This window comes from Ixodes scapularis, unplaced genomic scaffold (genome assembly GCF_016920785.2).
Source record: "Ixodes scapularis isolate PalLabHiFi unplaced genomic scaffold, ASM1692078v2 PGA_scaffold3__209_contigs__length_174095766, whole genome shotgun sequence".
Classification (NCBI taxonomy): domain Eukaryota; kingdom Metazoa; phylum Arthropoda; class Arachnida; order Ixodida; family Ixodidae; genus Ixodes; species Ixodes scapularis.
Window position 1 is genome coordinate 14,514,818 of NW_024609868.1, and position 20,780 is coordinate 14,535,597.

The following is a 20,780-nucleotide window of genomic DNA, read 5'->3' on the forward strand; positions in this document are numbered from 1 at the left end:
GGATTCAGCCTCCAAAAACAGATAGCGGCAGAATTCAGTAGTGTGAAAAACACAGCCGGCTTTTGGTGCAACAAAAGCGGACTTTTCCGCTCATCTACTCTTGAAAACACCTGCTCATATCACCTCTAAAACCTCTGCGTGAAATAAAATACATATTAAGACTAGCCACAAGTACTTAAGTACTATATATTAATAAGTTTGCCTTAAACTGGCCAGCAAGGGAATTCACTCGGGCAAGATAGAGCATGAGCATGGGCGTACCTAGCCGGAGGTGGTGGTGGTAAGGGCCGCCCCCCCCCCCCCCCCCCCCCCCCCTTTTCCCAGTTTTCAGAGGGGGGGGGGGGGGGGGGTGGCGGGGGAGAGAGAGACAAGGCAAGGGGGGAGGGGTCTGGCTTGCCTTTGCCCCCCCTCAAAACAAGTTGATACGCCACTGAGCATGAGTACAATTTCCGAAAGAGAAACAAAAACCGCCACCTGGAAGAAGTGGGAAGCAGACCTTTTGTGCAAACTTGGGACGTCACAGGATGCAGCATTATTTAGCCGATTTAGATTTGCTGCTTAAGATCTTTACACTCACTTGCGCCAAACCCACACAGATCCATACTAAAAACTCTCAAGTTAAAAAAACCGGGTAAATGTTTTTTTTTTTTTTTTTCACCTAATCCTTGGAATTGGCTGTGTTGTAAAGGCGAGTGAGATGTTGCTCTTGCAGGGGATTGCAGAATTGTTTCTCTTACACGCAAGCGTTCCCACGTCCAAATTCTTGGGCCCGGAAAAAAACACCGCATTACATTAAAATTTTTTCCAAAAGAACCAAAGCAAAAATGTACACTTTACAGAAATCAAGAAGCAAACCAAACCATTTCCCACACTGCCTCTAAAAAAGGGAAAAAAAAAAGAAAAAAGAAAACAAAGTAGTGTTTTTTTTTTTACCAGATTTTTACCGCAAAGATAAACTATGTATTGTTGAACAGTCAGTCTCTGCTAGGGGTTCCAACCAGATGCCAGAGTTTCAGAGCTTGCCGCTATTCAATTAAAAAGTGATGGATTTTCGGGAATTTTAAGTAAAAAAAATATAAGTTGGCTACTGGGAATGGATCCCATTTTCTCATTTAAAATTTCAGAAAATAGCCTTTAACATTTGAATCGGATAACGGCAAGGGAAACTTCGGCATCTGGTTTTCAAACTGCAACCCTGCAGTGCAGCCACCTCCGAGCACTCAGTTACAGATAAGCCCCGCGCACGACGTTGTCAGTGGATCTCCCACCGCCCCAAGCGGTTACAGCCATTACCACCATTTCAGAACAAACAAATTTATTTCGGCACAGCGTTCTTTCTACGGAGCACTCAAAACTCTACAAGCACTGGCTCAACATTTTTCAGCAAGCAATCTACGAGGTTACTGTAACCTAGCACGAAGCTTCAAAAGCCGGCGGTCGTGCCAAAACTCCCAGAAACAGAGAGATGGGAGTCACTGGCCAAGGAAGTTCAAATATCAAGCAGCACAGGTTTCTTGAGCTTCGCACATTTCACGGCCGAATTGATGAGCTTCACAAATCCAGTGTCCTTTGGCTTCTCCAGCCCCCGGTGAAGCCGTTCCTTCATCACAGACACAAACTCTTTGTTGCTCAGTTGTCCGTCCACTGCAAAAATAAAAAGGAAGAAAACGGTGAGCTGCTAAGCTCAAGAAACTTCCATACGCAAATCAGCACAAATGTATAAAAATAATCCTCCACAGTAAAGCGTATTGGGCAAATTGACACCCGAACAAGATTGTTCAAATTAAGAGCCCCTGACACTAAAAATAATATATATACAGGGTTTTTTTTTTTTAAGCTTAATAGATTGGTTTAAAAAAAGCCGTCAAAGTTACACTTATGCCGCTTGTGGAGGTGAGTTATACGGCCTGGGGGACATATTATAGGGGGCTAATCGTAACGATCAGTCGACTAATTAATTAAAATTCGTTAGTTAACTTTTTAATTAATGAAAATATACATATGGTTCCAATTGGAAACTTGCTCAGCGTCAACGAAAACCACTAAATCAGTCATTTTCAGAAAGCCTTTCGGCGCGTGAGAAGCGTAGTATTGTACTAAAGTTACCACTCGTGGAGCAGGTACAAGGCTGGGGCTAGATAAGAGACGGAAAAATCGCGTCGGCGCCTTATCGCAACCGCTAGCTTTGTACGTGCTCCACGAGAGGTAACTTTAGTGCACTACTACGCTTCTCATGCGCTAAAAGTCTTTCTGAAAATGACTGATTTAGTGGTTTTCGATGACGCTGAGCAAGTTTCCAATTGGAACCATATGTCTATTTTCATTAATTAAAAAGTTAATTAACAAATTTTAATTAATTATCCGACTGATCATTACGATTAGCCCCCTATAATATGTCCCCCTGGTTGTATAACGCACCTCCACAAGCGGCATAAGAGTAGCTTTCACGGCTTTTTTTAAACAAACCTGTTAAGCTTAAAAAAAAAAAAAACCTTGTATATATATATATTAGGAAAAGTTTTCTTGGCATCATTGTCAAGATCTGAAATTGGAGACGTGGCATATTTGTGAGGGAAAAGATTGTAAAAGAACCAATAATGTAATTCTAAATTTAATGTTCAAACAGCCTCATCACACTTTTGGAGAAGTGACACATTCCTTCAAGGGTTTTTCCTTTTCTTTGCCATTCTTTCAGAGATTTCCCTTTTCTTTTACAAAAACTTGGAAGCTTTAAAAAAAAAAAAGTTACACGGGACTTGCTTTGTTTTGGAATGTGTTAAGAAAATACCTAAAGAATTTCATTCAAATGCAACCAAGCAATAACTTTTTTTCTTAAAAAGAGGTTGAAGAAGGCATTAGATATACAAATACCTTTCATGTATATGGTTATTACACTCAACAGCAAAATGATAAAAAAATTTCTTAACATTCAGGGAGTCAGTTATTTTATTATGCACTGATACTGACACAACATTGTCGAAATCGTCAGACAGGGGAAAGCAAAAAGAAAGGACATGACACGGGATGGATTTCACGTGGAAGACATCTTTTTCTCCGAGTAAAAATTAAGATTTCTGAAATCCAAAACTTACTGAAAAAAATTTCTTAATATTCAGGGAGTCAGTTATTTTATTATGCACTGATATTGACACAACATTGTTAAAATCATCAAACAGGGGGAAAGCAAAAAGAAAAGACATGACACAGGATGGATTTGAAGAAAAAGACATCTTTTTCTCCGAGTAAAAAATAAGATTTCTGAAATCCAAGACCCACTAAGAGTGTGAAGAAGAAAAAAGAAGAAATTGACATGTAAAAATGCTTTTAAAGGTTAACCTGCAGTTGAAAAAAGGAAAAAAGTGACTTTCCTCCTTTTCCAGCAGTCAAAGGTAAGGAATCCAACAGGCACCACCCTCCCCCTCGTACATCGATCCTGTGACCACTGATCTTATCACATGAAGTCCATACAAAACTTGCTCCTTCCCTCTCACACTGACGATTGTGAAGAGAGAAAAAAAAAAAAAGATTCTCAGCTCTCCTGAAAACATTTTGCAGGTCAGCCTGTGAGCAGAAATTTGGTCCACAGAGAGTTGGTCACGAGGCACAAGGCCGTAGGCCAAACTTTCAGGAAATAAATGTTTGCTCTTCCAGTGGCATGGCGAATTCCTATACGAGCTTGGCATGTCGTATAAGGGTTGACCATCTATGTTATATCACCCTCTCACTAATGCACTAAAGCACTGACACCCCCCAAAACTTTTGTAAATGTTTTGCCGGGCGATTTAAGATGAAGTCAGGAGACTACACAATAAATATTTTGCTGCAGAGTCAAGTATAGTTTCAATAAAACCAAAAAACTCAACTGCTCAAAACCGAAACGCGACCACGAAAGCTTATCGCCGGAAGTCACCTGTCTACAACCGACCACATTTTTTTTAGAGCACAGCTCTTAGGCATCCATTTCCGCATTAAGCGGCGTCGGTGTCGGTGTCAGCACCGCCGTCGGCGTAATCTTGCGTTGCATTATGGGACGTCACAGACCTTACACCAGTTGCATCCCCCGCTAAATTTAGCGAAGAAACGTAATTGGCGTGCAGGTCTGTGATGTCCCATAATGCAACACTGAGCATTCAGTTTTCCCGATAAATTTAGCAGGAAAACCGACGTCACATGACCTCAACTCCGATTCAGTTTCCCCGCTAAATTTAGCGATGAAATGAATTGGTGTTGAGGTCATGTGGCGTCAGTCCTCCCGCTAAATTTTGTGAGGGAACCGACTTTCTGACTAAGTCATGTGACATTGTTTTCCCCCGCTAAATTCAGTGGGGAAACTGAATTGGTGTTGAGGCCTTGTGACATCAATCTTCCCGTTAAATCTAGCGGGGAAACTGAATTTGTTCATAAGTGACGTGACACAAAGTCATGTGATGCCATTTTCCATGCTAAATTTAGCGGGGAAACTGAATTGGTGTTGAGGTCACGTGGCGTCAATTTTTCAGCTAATTTTAGCGGGGAAACTGCAATGTCATGCGACGTCACAGGCCACGGCTTCAGGAAATCCGGAGCAACTAGCAAAAAACGTTTCACATTAAAACAAACGCTGCGCGCGTTGCATTATGGGGATCCCACCGCACCTTCCTCGTCGTCCCTTGCCTAACCTCAAAAAAAAAAAAAAAAAAAAAAGAGATATATATATTTTTTTTTAATTCTCTACCATGGTATATCACAAAATCAACATACCCCAAGAGCTGCGCTCTAATTTCGCATTACAGAAAAGCGTAAACGTCTGCAATTTTTTTTTTTTTTTTCCACTTCTTCGGTATATGGAGCACATGACGACAAGGTTGCATGCACCATATGTCGTGCGATTATTTTGCACTAACATCCGTTCCGCTCAATACTTTGCACTTGAAGATCGATTGGTCGGTACCCCGAACGACAGTTCTGAAGTAGCACCCCACGTACGCCGCAATGTTGGTTTGTCGTGTGCTGCCATCACGTCGTCCAGCCCGTGGTACGTCGCCATACTAAGAATGAACAGCCCGTGGTATGTTGCCATACGAGAATGACACATTGATTGAACATGTACATGTACATGTGTTTCCTGTGATCTGTGCAACATTATATTTTTTTCAATCAATGTATTTGCCGTTTTTTGGAGTCCACAAAAATAAGGTTCATATAATTTTCTATTTTTAAGACTGAATGTGTGCCTTAGATGGCTCGCGACTTTGAATATGGTTGGTACACATAGTTTGAACACCACGTGACCTTGGAAAAGAGAGTGAGCGCGACTGGAACCAACCAATTCTCAACCGGCTGTTTTCGGGCAGAAAGAAAGCAAATTTCGAGCCGCAAACTACATTCTAGGTAGTTGGGTTCTTATAGATCATGTTCAAATAAAAACCTCAGCAAGCATAAATACCCCGTCAGTGTTCCTTTAAAGCAGTGAATGAGATCCCAGTGATACGAGCGGCTCCAAACAAGCATGAAAGTGTGTGACTGATCTGCTTACTGTTCTCGTCGAACAAGGTGAAAATGACGTCGATGACGTAGTCCCTGAGATCAACATGGGCTACGGTCTTTGCAACATGCTTCAAGGTGGCTGAAAGAAGAAAACAATATAACTTGTCAGCACAGAATGCATTATTTTTAAGAGAGCGTCGAAAACTCGAGAACGCTGGAAATAAAGCAGCACCTTCGTCGATGGAGGCCCCCGCAATATGATAAAAAGTGAGCGCTGTGTCCACCTCCGTGATGTTGTTCAGAAAGTGAAAAAACTGCAAGTAGTCTTCCAGACTGATCCCCTGCAGAGGTCGTAAAAACAAATTAAAGTGGGTTGCCAAGGGATAGTGTTACGCTTATCAATAAGAGGCGAATAATATATAAATACTGGGAGTACACCTCTATAGTATGCACACCCTCGTTCGCATCGTCATCCTGTCGGCACATTACACACATAGTATTTGTTAGCCTGGCAAACTGAATAACCGTACGCTCGGTAGCATATTAACATCATACACGGGTTTTAAATTTAGTGAGAATCTTTACAATGTTTAATATAAGCTTCTAGAGAAAAATGTTAGCAAAGAGTGTTTGTTTCGGGAAAAATAGTAGCCGAAGTGAAGAAACACCTGATAGCCTGAATGCATTCGGTACGGCATTTAGTGTAGGAAACGGTACCATACACCAACACGCGGCCCCAACGTCACGCTGCAGTGGCGGCGCACTCGTTGGCACGGCGCACACGTGGACACCTTTCTTCACGCAAATCTGGTTTCTGCACATACGCAGTGCACAGACTGGGTGTGGACAAACAGGCAAATGCCGACTTGTTTGTAAGCAGCGTGTTGCTCTTTACAGCATTCAATATTGCCCATCTAGGTGCTTTGGAAAAAACCGGAGATGTGGACCTCTTTCTAAAAAAGGTCGACTCATGGTTGAGCAAGTGGCACAGCGTGATAGGCACATGCAACACGCACCTCTGACTGTCCCTTGAACTTCTTCTTAACACGCTTGACCATGCGGGACCTCTTCTTGTCGGTCAGGCCGGCGTACGTCAGGAGCAAGTCGGCAAAGTCCCACTCCCGGATAAGACCCTGATCGTTCGGCTCCTTCCTCATAAACTGCGAAAAAGAAGCGGGTATAGCATGGGTCAACATTTTGGATTCAAGTCACTCGATGACGTCTTCGAGTGATATCAGGAAGTCACTTAATATCATCTCACTAACTCAAAAGAGTCACTCAATATCCTCTCGCACACTCAACGGTGTCACTAAATATTGTCTCACGAACTTAACAGACTCACTCAATATCACCTCACAAACTCAATGGAGTCACTAAATATCAACTCCCAAACTCAACGAAGTAACTCAATATCATCTCACAACTCAACAGAGTCACTCAAAATTGCCTCACAAACTGAACGGACTCATTCAATATCACCTCACAAACTCAACGAGTCACTCTATATCACCTCACAAACTCAACGGAGTCACTCAATATCATCTCACAAACTCAACGAAGTCACTCAACACTACCACCCCTCCGAATCAATGGAGTTACCCAACATTATCTTATAAACTCAATGGAGTTGCTCAATATCAACTTACGAATTCCGAGTCATATCATAGACTCACTTATTACTTATCATCTCACAATCACGTGGTGAACATGAGTGACCGAGTGAATCTGCCGAGGTATGGGGCACTGCACCGCTGCTGCAACCTTCCCTACGTATACAACTGCATCAACAGCCAACCTCGAGTGTGAGGATCTCTGACTGCAGCTCGCGCTGGAAGTTGAGGAACCTCTCGACGGTGAGCTTCTTGTCCAGCTTAGGCCCGAAGAAGTAGTTGCACAGGGCACTGCTCACACCCCGGTAGATGTTGCCCGTGTTCTGATGGTCGCGATGACGCATGCCAAAGCTCGTCTGGTTCCTTATGACCATCTGCACCTGAAGGAACAGGTTAAAAGAGTCGGAAAAATAACTTCTCTCCGCTTCCTCCCATTTTTCGAATATTCATCTACAAACCGAAACTGAATGCTTATGTAATACAATACCACAAGCGTGGACGGTAAACTGGTGCTCAATCATATTTTATTTCTGTGTTACAAGCAAGAACCAAAGTCACTATCCAAAATTAATGCTGCATATCTGCAGACTCAGTACTTGAAATTATTTAGCACCTATCGAGGCTGTGGCTGGCTATGCATAACACTCTAGATGAGCCCATATGTATGTCATTTATAGAGATGGCACTTTTCTTTCTAAGTGTGGTTCTAAGAGTTAGGCCAAACAATACCAGGAAGGTGGTTACAGCTAGTGGAAAGAACTCGGACAGGGGACTGCTGGAAACTTTAGAATCACAACCGACATTTCACTATGAGAAGCAGCTTCTGCAGAATTAGTCCCTGAAGGGAAATAAGTTGTTTATACTTGGGGACAGTCTCACCTCTTACTTGTTTACGTAAGTTAGAAAGATAACAAGCTCCTCTCAATTTGGACAGGTAATAAAATATCTACACCTAGGGTGCCTTCATGTCCCGCTACACCCTGTCTCATTTCAACGCTGGGATGAGGAGAGAGGGATTACTGTACAGTGATCCCTTTCTTAAAAAGTACCCGAAAGAAAAAAAAAAGTTTTTTTTTTAACAGTCTGGCTGGACACGCATGTAATAAAAAGTAATTTTAAGCAAAAAGAATAAAAAAACTTTAAAGCAATATTGATGGCGCAAGACACGATTTAGCTGGCAGTCACCCCCTATCCCCCTGTTTTCTCTCTCGGCATTTTGGGCGCGTGGAGAAAAGGTGGATCGGCTTCGCCTTCAAGACCAAGATGGTCATTCCGGAATGACCCGTGACGTCATGTACTTCGCACCAAGAATTTCAAATAAATCTCTTGCCGTCAATATTGCTCAAAAAAAAGTTTCAGGAGCGAAGCTCCTTAGGGTCTAGCCTTGTCCGTCCGGCGTCCGTGCTCACATAAAAAGAAAAAATGTTTGCACAGTCGGCAGGATTCAAACCTGTGTAGGGAGACCCCAATGGATTTCTAGTCCATTGCCTTAACCACTCGTCCACGACTGCGGGATGAGTAGGGGGCTCCGAGATGTGGTAGCAACTCAAGAGCTGGGGTTTCTGTCATGGATGAAATGTTGCATGTAGCTGCTCAACGTCTATACAGGAGAGGGCGCTGCGGTCAAATGCGTATATAATCGCATTAAACTTTGCATGCATTGGCTCAACGTTTATAGACGAGAGGGCGCTGCAGTCAAATGCTCAACTGCGTATATAACCACAATCCATACCACACATTCTCTTTCTGGCATGGACCGTTGACTTAAGCGGTGGAGATGCGTTCCCACAACTTCTAGCGGATCCAAGCAGATCCGCTAGAAGAACCACTGGCTCTGCATTTCACCGACCATAAAGCAGTAATAATGAAGTTGAAACACAACCCCGAACTCGGCACTACCTATGAGCAATAAAACAAAATGAGCACTATCAGTGCTACCTATCAACAATAAAATCAGTATCATCAGCACCACCAGAGCTTTGCCCCGATCAACATCATTCACCACATGGAGATACGGTCTTTTTTTTTTTGCGTAAAATATATTTCTTGGCAGGCATGTCCCAATTAGACTGTTTAAAAACACCTTTTATTTTTATTTTTCAGGAGCCTTTTAAACATAACTGAGTGGTAGCTCTTGTTAACAGCATGGGCAACATCTACACACAAAAGCTAGAAAAAAAAAGCAATTCAGACAACATTAAAGAATAAATAAATCGCCGACAAGTAAAACACATTCTTAACCCTGTGACGGTCAAGTCTTTTTTTCCCACTCAATGTTTCCCAGTGGTCCAGTTTGTTTAAAAAAAAAAGTATAAAGAAAAAGGAAATTCACAGGTCTCTCCCTAACTATCCAACGGGAGCATGTAAAGTGATTGCAAGCTGTTCAGATTAAGAAAGCATCGAATGGAACTATTGAAGGCGAAAATTTTGCCACCTTTTTTCCATTCAGTTTTATTCTGGCGCATTCGCTACCGCCGACATTCCAGCAGTTTCATATTTCGAACCAAAGGTACTTTACGGAGCTTCTCTATCGGATGGTAAGCTTCCCTCATCCGACTTCATTCGGAGAAGCAAACGAAGCTTGAACTGGAAAAGCTGGAGCTCCAATTGCCACTACCACCACAGCAGCAGACATTCGAAGCAACCATCTCACACATATCACTTGTGCAGAGCGTCCAATTTAAAAAAAAATTATAAATAGCGCCAGCAAAGTGAGACAGAATGTGAATATATTGCCTATAGTTTGCCAAAGACATGACAAATAGTAACACCCCTCCCCCAGTGCGCACAGTTTTGCATTTAAGTGGCCACATTCAAATGATTAATCGTTGCCGTACATGAAAGGCAATAGCCACCAAAGGGTTAAACCGAATTTCATTTTCGAGTGATGATGTGCAAGAAAAGACAATTCAAGAAGTAAGGACCAAGCATGCTCACGAAAATCCACTTTCCACAAAGCCCACATGTCTAGCTATACCTGCCTATGTGATGCTTCCCATAAAATCTGGACAAATCTTTTTCGGGTGTCTGTTGTAGACCTAGTTTACCGGGACAGGTATGAAAAAATATTATGCGCACAATTGAACACCGACAAAGCATCAAAGCAGGCTGAAGGGAGCAAAAAGAAACTTACTTTCTCGAACTCGTCATAGTCAACATTCCCGTCTCCATTCAGGTCAAACATGCGAAAGGCTATCTCAAAGTGACGTTTGGAAGCTAGAAAAAATAAGCAGTATAGTTGACGGCAACGGTTCCGCACACAACACTTTTTATGGGCACGTGACTCGCTAGTGTTTACCACGTGCTGTTCAATATCCCACTGTAAAAACGTGAGCAAGGACTACCTGATAAAATTGTCAGCAGAAAGATGTAATCGGAGAAGCTGATCAGTCCAGATGAGCTCAACTTGTAGAAGATGCTGTCTTTGCTGAGGCCCACAAATGCCTTTTCGTCCTAGCAGTGATGACAATGCCAGTGAGAAACACCACTACCTCATAAATAAAGCAAATTGAGCAAGATAAAAGTGGTTTTGGAGCGACGGTAAACATTCAGATATTCTAATTGGTAACACAAATATTTCCAAATTTGAGTGGATTCCATTCGTAAAATTCAATCTTACAAGCTCACATCTAATTGGAAGGATGCAATTTGAAAGCGAGAGTTAATCAACCAGAAGTATTTCATACCTCTGGTTAATTCAAACAAATTTCAAAATTTTGGTTATCCCACCATGCTTATGTATTCATGAGTCGCTTAATTCGAACGGCGTTTTCGTTTAATTCATACTTTTTGTACTCGCGGGCCCCCTTGAACGCGCTTCTTTCCGAGCACCGGTGCACTGCAGAGAAGCGACACCCGTGGAGCGTGCTTTCGCAGGTGTTGCTTCTCCGCAGTGCACTGGTGCTCGGTGAGAAGCGCACTCAACGGGGTTCAAACAGCACATCCACGAGTTATGAAAATGGGCACCACGCGGAAATTTCCACAGCAACTTGCGCGGACGCTTTAACGTGGCGGCATGGCGTAAATCAACGTCACAGCGTATGCGCAGGTTACTACGAAAACTGTTGCGCGGTGCCGGTTTTCATCACTCGTGTGTCCCCTGCTAAATAGTTCAGAAACCATAATCGTGAGCATTTCAGCACTTCGCCCGTCACCTATGTAATCGTTAGAGAAATGTTATGTCTCCCTCAGGCTTCTCTAGTAGGCAAGAAGAAGGGCTATAGAAAAGAGACGTCGAGGAAGGCAGGCATTCTGTGAAGTTATAGCTTCTGTTCAATATGAAAATGTCCCAACCCCTCGGACTAATTTCGTAATGACGGCTTCATTATCTTCGTCTGAAACCATTGCAATTAACTTCATTCCAGTTCGGCAAAACTTCCACAGCGCTGCAATATTGGAGCAGGCATATTTTCTGAGTGGAATATGGCCCGCCATCAAGTGTTTGAACAGGCAAAAAAAAAACACATTACATAAAAAAAAGAGGGCATAAAACAACTTTGGCTCGACTTTAGAATCCCAACAACGAGAAAGCTAGCTCTCGACTTGTCCAATGGTTGCATGTAAATAACTGTCTTTCTTCTAAGCTGCACCAGCTCTAGTAGGGGCACAGTGATTTGACTAGTCTGTCAGCTGATCGTTCAGGTGCGGCCAAAGCGCTACTGAGGGTAAGGCGCTTTCGCAGCGGACGAGGCAACTGAACAACGCGTTTAACCGATACCGCACCTACCCACCCAAATGCGAGCAAGTGTAAGCCTCTAAGACACGTGGACACAGGCAGAGGATAAAGGCAGTCGAGAAGAAAAACCAAGCCAACGAGAGTGAGTCACTACAAGAGGTTAGTGTGGACAGGGAAAGGCACACACCATGTCAGCCGAGACCTTGTACCCACTTCCAGAAAGGTTATCGGTCTAAGCAGCCCGCAAGGAGAGAACAGCACAAACAGTTAGTCACAAGTGCTACACACCACTGTGCGAGGCAAGCTGCGAGTAAGCGGGCAGGCTCAATAGAAAAGTAACAAAGCATGCTATGTCCGACGAACGTGTCGGAAGTGGAAGCTCACCCTGATGTCGATCCTCTTGTACTGATCGAGGCCAAAACCTAAGATTGGTACAGGAGAGTTCAATCAAGTTAGTCGTCGCCAGCAAGGCGAAAGGCTCGTTCGGAACGAGTGGCCCAGGTAGTGGCCGACACTGGTTTTGCGTGGAACTCGGTTAAATTCCAATTAAAAGGAGATGCGGGTCAAAAGACAACATTATTACGCAAAAAGAAAGTGGTTTTGGGTTATATGGTGTTTAATTATCTTTGCTTTGCTTCCCATTTTCTGTATAAAAACAATAAGTGCCGGTTATGGTCGCGAAATTAGTTGAATACGCGTTCAAAAACCTCCCGGCTGGCCAGAACGGCATGAATTTGCCTCATTTTTGTGTGCACGGTTCTTCAAATTGTGACTTCGCCCTCAATCACATTTATGTCAAGAAGTGGGCCTAGCCGCCTCTTCTCCATCACAGTCTTCTATAGTAGCTTCAATTTCTCACAAAAATTATTAACAATATATATTCTTTTTCCCGCCGCAAAAGTGTGTCGCTACACGTCCATGATGACTCTCGAATGCGTTTTTCTCTATATAATTTTGGGGCAACTTTGCAGTTCACACACAAGAATATTTGTTCTTAACATTGTCTTATCGCAATGAAATTTGGCATGCACATACTTTAGAATAGGTGGAATGCAACATCAAGGTGTGTCAGAATGTATACTTTTTTATATTTACAATTTAAGCACTTTTTGTTAGCCCCTTGAAAATGACAATTTTGCAATTTTTTAATGACTTTCAAATAAAATAAGTCTCATACGCATTATTTTTGTCGTTGATTGCACTCAGTGGTTTAAAAGGAGCGGATGAGCCTATTTTACTACCCAGGTTCTTTTAAAGGAGCTGTGCAACAATTTCAGGGCTTTGCTTAAATAATTGTGGAAGTTGATGCCTGACACTTCTGAAGTAAGCTACAGAAAACAGATTTTGCCTGTATACCCAAGTTTTTATTTAACAAAACATCCACTTGGATGGGCCTCTCAACTCGTACATCGCCTTCCGGGTCACATGCGCAGTGACGTCGATGGGGTAGGCGCGGAGTTCCGGAAAAGTTCTCTCTTTAGAGCCATCAGTGAGCAGCGAGAACTCATCCACTCGCGACCGCGTGATCACGTGCTGGCGGGTGCAGCGCGAAAAATATGGTGAAAGGAGGAAAGTCTCATCCGGGTCCAGCCATACCCGTCCGGCCCTGTCCCCCTCCCCCTCCGGCTTCTGGCGGCTGTTCGCGGTAGCAGATAGAGCTGACGGCTTTGTGGACCTAGGATAGGTGGCGCCACTAAAACTCCGGATAATAAAAGTTTTGTTGATGATATAGGTTTTTGACGCATTTATATTTATGTTGGAACGACAAGATTTAAAGAAAAGTTACCTTTTATTGAGCAGGTATTCGCACAACTTGCTATCTTTCTACAAGACCCCCATTGGCGTCATGTCACGTGTTTCTCTTGGCCACCGCTCGCGGCTGCAGGTCGAGGAATATTCTAATTTTTGCCTCGCTATTACGCGGCGGAATCACAATATTTCGATGAAAGGAGGTGTGTTTTCTGCCATTTGTGACAAGGTAAACAATGTCAAAAGCAGAAGATGCCAAATCTTTCAACGTTAAAATCGTTGCACAGCTGCTTTAAGTGTGTTGCTATGCCCCATGTCTGCGCAAAGACATGCTTTCTTTTTCTGCATGTGCATTGCATCCAGAACATAAAAAACAAACTACTACATCAAAACATACACCAGATTTGTAAAAAAAAAAAATCAAGCACTATATACCATAAAAATTTCATACGCTTATTGTAAATAATAATAAAAAAAAGTGTCCCCCTTAGGAGGAACAACCAAGATGAGAAAAGGCTGAAGCGAAAACTGATCAGTGCACTCTGGCTGTGCGCATTCCCTCAGCAAAGAACAAAATGGGGCTTCATAAAGCACGAGTCCTGCCACCTGCAACAATCTGGCTTTTTCAGTAGACTTTTGAAAAGATCACATCTTATCCAGGAAGTATAAGATAAACAAGTTTTCATGAGAAATATCTCTCCAGTGGGGTCCAAAACATTTCCTTCCTCAAAACCCAGCACAACTCATCCTTTTTGTATGCAAACACGTCAGAATTTGACATTTCCGGTGGACCAAATGTACCACTATTTGAAAGGAATTTATTTATAAAAAAAAGAAGGAATGGGGATACCTTTGGAACAGGAGAAAACTGAGGACCCTGGAACAGTTCCGACCCATGCATATTTCCTGAACTAGCGTGAAAGTTTTGCGGCATTTGCTAGATAAAACCCATATGCATTACCCATGAAAAATCGTAGCTTGTAACATTGACAGAATTATTTCAGGCCCATCGTAAAAGAACAATGAATAAAAAATGAGAAAATGTGTCCCGATCGGAAGTGTTTCAGGGCTCACCGACAGATGGCATCAATGTGCTCTCTCGTCATAAGCAGTCACAATTGATTGCAACGCACTTGGGCATACTCAAACGAAAAGGAGTGAGCCGGCCTTGACAAGTCACAACTTCTGTAACTTGAGTAGCTTGCATAAAGCAGGACAATTGACTGTTTAGGAAAAACATAGTACCACACATGCAGACATTTGTGCCACATCACCTTCAGGTTGTTTGGTTCCGGGAGTGATGGAACGGAGGAAATCTTGGGGGGACATGAAAATCTCGGAGTCCCCGTTTTCATTGTAAACTCGCATCGTAGCGAAGTACCGGAATATCTTGTCTGGGGTTGAATAGGCCCGGACGCGATTCTCATATTCAATTATCTGTTGTGAAAAAAAATAATAAAGAAACGTTAGTCAGCCAGCTTTCCACCAGGAGCAGTTTACATTTAAGCGAGATGCACTAGCAATGAGAGCATTTCCTTTTCTTTCGGCCTATATTTGTACCCCCACTTCAAAGTTGCACACCCTGCAAGTGAGGGTGATACTTTCCCTCGGAAACTCTTACAAACACTGTCGTTTGAATCAGTTCTTGAAATATAATTAAACAAACAAAAGGTATGCCTCTTTTATTTATTTATTTATTTGATACCCACAGCGCCTTTCGGCATTACAGTGGGGGGGTTATACACAAAAAATCAAGTATGACGTAACAGGTACTACATTGGAAACATTCATAAAAAGACAACCAATCGAACAAAAAAGATTTCGCGAACATGAAACAACAAAGTCACAACTATCGCGACACACGGAGAAGATTGCAACAAGTTTTACAAAAACATTATTAGAATCATGCTATGAACCTTTTCAATCGAATGACGTGACTGTTTCTAGGGCAGCATAAAAAGCATCATTGTCTATAACAGACGCTATGGTTGAAGGCAACCGATTCCATTGGGAAATCGTTTTAGGGAAAAAAGAGCTACTGTATGCTACAGTCTTGCATCTAAGCTCACGCACTTTGTGGGCATGATCCACACGAGCAGATACATAATGTGGTGATGAAATATAGGTTTCGCATGGAATACCAGATTGTGAATGATATATGCTATGGAAAAGCTTTAAACGAAGCTTTGCTCGACGGTGCTCAAGTGTGTCCCATTTTAATGTTTGTCTTGCACGCGTCGCGCTAAAATCACCACCCCGTTTTGGTTTTCCTAACACATACCAAGCGGCTAGGTTTTGCACTTTCTGTATTTTCTCTTTGTCAGTGTTTGTCGGAGGGTCCCATACCGTGCAGGCATATTCTAGTATAGAGCGCACATTAGTCTTATACAAGAGTTCTCGGATGTCATGCGGAAACTGTCTAGTGCTGCGCTTTATGAACCCTAAAGACCTGCTAGCTTTTGCAATAGTGAAATCCACATGTCGATGCCAACTCAGCGAGGTTGTGAAGTAGACGCCTAAATACTTATATTCAGACACTGTTTGTAAAATAATATTGTTGATTACATAACGAAAATTAGTTTTCACTTGCTTTCTCGAAAACGTCATGGACACAGTTTTATCTAGATTAAGTTTCATCCCCCATTTTTCGCAGCAGGTGTATATTGCATCTAAATCATTCTGTACTATCTGATTATCACTTTCACAGGTTATTTTTTTATACAGTACGCAATCATTGGCAAACATTCTCATACACGACGTAACGTTTTCATTAATATCATTTTTATAAATTAAGAAAAGTAAAGGTCCTAAGACTGATCCCTGTGGCACCCCTGATGTCACATTAGCGATTGTCGATGCTGCACCACTAACTACGACATACTGACGCCTTTCACGGAGATACTCAGCAATTTGATTTGGAAGAGCCCATGCACAGCCCAAATAAATTAATAATCTATTTAAAAGCCTAAACTGTGTGTGCCCTTTGAAAATACTTTCAAGTTAGATGAGCGTGTGCACATCTCAAAATAAACGCTTTATTTACTTGGAAGCCTAAATTTTTTACTTATTTTGTACCCCCCCCCAAACACTTGGGTAAAAATGTGCAAAAATGAAACTGCGAATAGTCAAGTTATCATGTATATGCTCAGCTATAAACGGGCAATGATGTTTCTTGGTGCACACAGCTGGTGGCTATCTTTACCAAATGAGGCAGCAAGTGAGCCAACAATTGAATGTACTTTGAAAGAATGTTTATGCATGTGCACGCAGCCTCAAAAGCTTCCCTAAACGTGCAAGCATGCTCGAACAAACTAACTCGCTGGAGCCAGTACTAATGCCGCACTAGGTACATGCCGTTACATACAGATCTCCATGGGACTGCACACACGTGCACAAATGTCCCTTCGAAGCTCAATTGAGCGTTGGCTCACTGGCTGCCACACACGGGAAAGACAACTGTGAGTTGAGGGTATTAAACAGACAATGGAGAGTGAACTTTTGAGTTTGCAGCTAACAATAAATAATACAACAGTCCCAGCAAGTACAGAAAAGTGTATGGGAAACTGCCCCGATGAAATTGTCAAAACACAAAGAGAGGGAACAGCTCGAGCACACTTCTGAAAACACACATGCATGAGCTGACAGCTTTGAGAAGATCTTTGACTGCACATATTGCACCAACATCCACTGTCTGCTGCTAGAAAATGTTCTACAATGATCATTTGTCTTCCTGAGCATCCAGTGAAGAGAAGAATGACGCGAACATTTCGTCAAATACTTTACGAAAGGAATACATCCTATTTTGCGAAAACAGCCTCGGCGCAAACAAATTTTGCATAGTTCGAACTGCTGGACGCACTGGACCCTTAAGGTTTTCTCTATGAATTGGGAAGGGTGGCTGGCACCATCTATTGTCGGGGGCTTCCCCTGTGCGTGCCAGTCTGGACGGCCGTCTCGACGAACCCAGTACCTCGGTGTGCAGGCGGTAACCCTCTTCCGCGAAGTGTGGACAGCGCAAGCTGATGCTTTCTCTCCGACATGAGACGCCCAAACCGCTAGGGGAAGGTTTTACACTCTAGGTGCACTGTACAATGCAAATGAGCGAAGTAGAATGCATTCTCCCTAGAAAAGTATTTGATTTCAATTATCTTTCAGGCTTTTTAAGACATCTTTTCAGGAAGAAAACGATTGGACTACACTTAGAAAGTTGGGTGTAGGGCGTACGACGGCACTTGCCTTTCTGTCCCGGAAACCAGGTTTGTCCCTCTTTTTCTTCCCCTTCCCCTTTCCCTTGGTCTCTTCCACGTCGGACTCCTTGTCCTCCTCTTCACTGTCCGGGTGTTGGACACTGCTGTCGGCAGATACCCTGAAGAACTTCAGGACAGCTTTCCCGCCCTGCAAGGTTTTCTCCCAGCACCTGCAATCGGGTGGAGACACGGAGGTCACATTGGCAGGAAGGACGTTCCTGGGGGTGTCCTGTTCGAAAAACTTTGAGCTTAAGGCATACTATGAGATTGCTCCAATTCGGAACCTCAAAACTTATACCAACGAAACTCGAATAATTGTGGAAGAAAGAAAAATGTAAGGAATATCTGTCTCTCTTTATAAAGTGCTTGAAAAAATAAGAAAAAAAAAATCTGGGGAGTTACTGGTCCAACTGGAACTGGGTTATGAAATTGGCCACAGCTGGATCAAGTCTCATTCCCAGTTGGATACAGTTCCATAATCCAGCTAGACTGATTTTTATTTGTAACTAGCACATCCCTAACTATACTCACTGACGAAGTGAGAACGGCAGGGTGCGTCTTTCAAACGCCCGCCGTCCTCCAGCAAGCGCTCCACATTCCCACCATACTTTTGCTGCGAGCGCGCGCTCAGAGTGCACGAGACGTTGAAACGTCGGCGACGGTAGGAAGCTAGATCGCGCTGGAGACGGGGCACCTGAAGCTCCTCCCTGGAGTTCTCACCTTATCATAAACCACAGCACAATGTCGTGCTGTTTATTGACGCTATGTGCGAGTCGTTCGCTGCTTCCTTGATTCTCGAAACCTCGGCTTCAAGAAAACTGCAAGGCGAGTTCCACCAACCCTCTTTTCGCACTCGACACTTCTATTTGTGTACCCCCAATGGGGTAACCGCTCTGGCGGCCTGCAACCCCTGCTTACCCGTGCACTCTGCTATTCGCAGTCTTTTGCGGTTGACGGTAAAGCTCTGGAAGCTCCTCCCCACATCAATCACCGGGCCAGCATCACCAGACCACGCTTCCCTTTGCGCGGTCGGCAAGATTGTTGCAGTTCACTTAGGGAACTGTTGAGTGTTACTCACGTGTAACTTAGTCTGCCCCCTCCCCCCCCTCTCTCTCTATTTAATTTACTTATTATTATGCCTTTTCTTTTTTTTTTTTTTTTTCTATAGAGACACTGCGTGGTTCCAGGTACGGGCGTAATGCCTCACTGCAGCCGCTTTACTTTCCCGAGTTGAGTCAATGAAGAAACAAAGACACTCTTAGTTTTTTTATACCCACAATAATCCTGAACTTTTTCGTTTTGTTTTGGGCGAGTGAAAATTCCACCGCGATCCGAAATGCAATTTTGTCTGACGCCTAGGATTTTCTTTCAAAAACTCGCGTGCGTTTCTAGAAATGCGATACTGCGAAGAAGTGCACTTCTTGGTCCGAATTTTACTCATGGTGAGAGTGGATGGTATGTTGCTCAGTCGTGCTCACCACTCGAAATCGATGAAGAGAGCGCTGCCCCCGAAACACATCAGTACTGTGTGGAAGATGTCAAACTTCGTCGACGGCTTCGGCTTCTTGTGACCGAAGTTGTAGTGCTGCCATCTCGTCTGAAGGATGGGACCCGCAGCCAGACCTCCGCGAGCGTGTGTGATGGCTGGAAACCGGACGGGGTGACGACTAGCCGTCCTGGCGACCGCCCAGGCGCTACGATATATTGCTGACATTGCTAGCGGCAGCCCGGATAACGGGCTCATTCACTGCATTCTTCGAAGAAACACCACGCACGCCAAGTGCGACACTCGATGCGCCAAAACAGAGATCCGACGCTGCTCACTGCGGAGACCCTCCTTGGCGGAGACGACCGAAATGGACCGAAGCCCGAACCGTGGCCCGAACAGCCCGAAGCCGAAGCGAAGGAACTGGATTGGATCGGATTGTTCACTACAAAAACAAAAAGCCAAAAACTAAATATAATAAAAATAATTACTTTTTTTTTTTAGAGAAGTTAAAAAAAACAAAAACGGCGTGTTTTAGAAATTATAGTTTATCAGATTGTAAACGCTATTTATTTTTAACTTTCGGGGGTGATTTAGATAGATAGATAAATGATTAAAAAAATATTGGCTGTTTCCTTAATACCGGGCGATAGCTTGCGCTACCTAGCCTTAAGCTAATTAGATAAAGAAAGATTGTTTCGTTTTTTGTTTTATTATTTTTCTCATATACTCAATAGTTTTCCCCCTTTACCTCTCTGCAACTATCGCCGAACAGGTAGAGTACTTTCCAGGTAAACCTTTAAAGAATCTGGCAAAAAAAAAAAAAAATAACACCGCGCATTCTTGTTTGTTCGCTGCTTGCAACGAGGTAGAGGGGCTTAGAGTGATAAACCGGAAGTTCGGAAGTGGCACCCCCCCGGTTGCCGCCATATTTTACGCAAATGTGACCACTCGTCACATGACCTCCCAAGAGCCGTGACGTCACAGGTAAGATGGCAGCGCCCAGAGCTGGCGGATGCGAGTTTGTTCGGTGCGCGGTAGCCGTGATGTGCTGCTGCTTTCCGACGACTTCGGGCTTCTTCGTGCTCGCTGACGCAGGTATAATGTGAAAATATGAAGGAATGATACTTTATACCGTTTTTGCGCAAGATCGCTCTGGATCATCTGGATATTAACGCCTGTGAGACAGCATCAGCTCTGCATCGCCGTACCGGTGCTCGGATTCCGGGATGTGTCCGAGGATCGATAGAACTTTGAGTGCTTTTAACATGAAATTTTCGCATTCTCTTAGCTTTGTTTGAACGTTCAAATATCTGAGAATCTACGCGAAATGTATACGTCACGTTAGGGCCTAAGGGAAGTTGTTTCAGCCCTCCGTCACCGAACAACCATAGGAACTTTTAGCGAGGAAGCTCCTGCGATTTTAACCTTTTGTGCTAATCCACGATTCTACATTCGATCGCTTTTCTTCCTTTTTTTTGTGTGTGTGAGTGCGAAGTGCACCCTTATTTTCAGCTACGAGGATGGCGTTTTATTGAGTATGGGGA

At 43.4% G+C, this 20,780-nt stretch overlaps 1 protein-coding gene across 1 annotated transcript; it reads right to left on the bottom strand.

The window, feature by feature from the left end:
* Positions 1–1,298: 1,298 nt before the first annotated feature.
* LOC120839194 (calcium uptake protein 1 homolog, mitochondrial) lies at positions 1,299–19,594 on the bottom strand. The gene is made up of 11 exons (XM_040209458.1): positions 19,226–19,594; positions 17,737–17,917; positions 14,775–14,937; positions 12,136–12,173; positions 10,421–10,529; positions 10,210–10,292; positions 7,262–7,456; positions 6,483–6,626; positions 5,699–5,807; positions 5,516–5,605; positions 1,299–1,644 (listed from the first exon to the last, which is right to left on the bottom strand). Exons 1-11 carry the CDS (start codon positions 19,489–19,491, stop codon positions 1,490–1,492), a joined length of 1,533 nt encoding a protein of 510 aa, XP_040065392.1. The 5' UTR covers positions 19,492–19,594; the 3' UTR covers positions 1,299–1,489.
* Between the last annotated feature and the right edge of the window lie 1,186 nt (positions 19,595–20,780).

Bases quoted from the DNA above. Each gene is read 5' to 3' on its own strand.
- LOC120839194 (XM_040209458.1), bottom strand. From the start codon at position 19,491: ATGAGCCCGTTATCCGGGCTGCCGCTAGCAATGTCAGCAATATATCGT. The intron at 7,457-10,209 runs GTAAGTTTCTTT...CTGTTCCTTCAG, and splicing joins ACTATGACGAGTTCGAGAAA to GTGCAGATGGTCATAAGGAA. The intron at 5,808-6,482 runs GTGCGTGTTGCA...CGACCTCTGCAG, and splicing joins AGTTCAAGGGACAGTCAGAG to GGGATCAGTCTGGAAGACTA.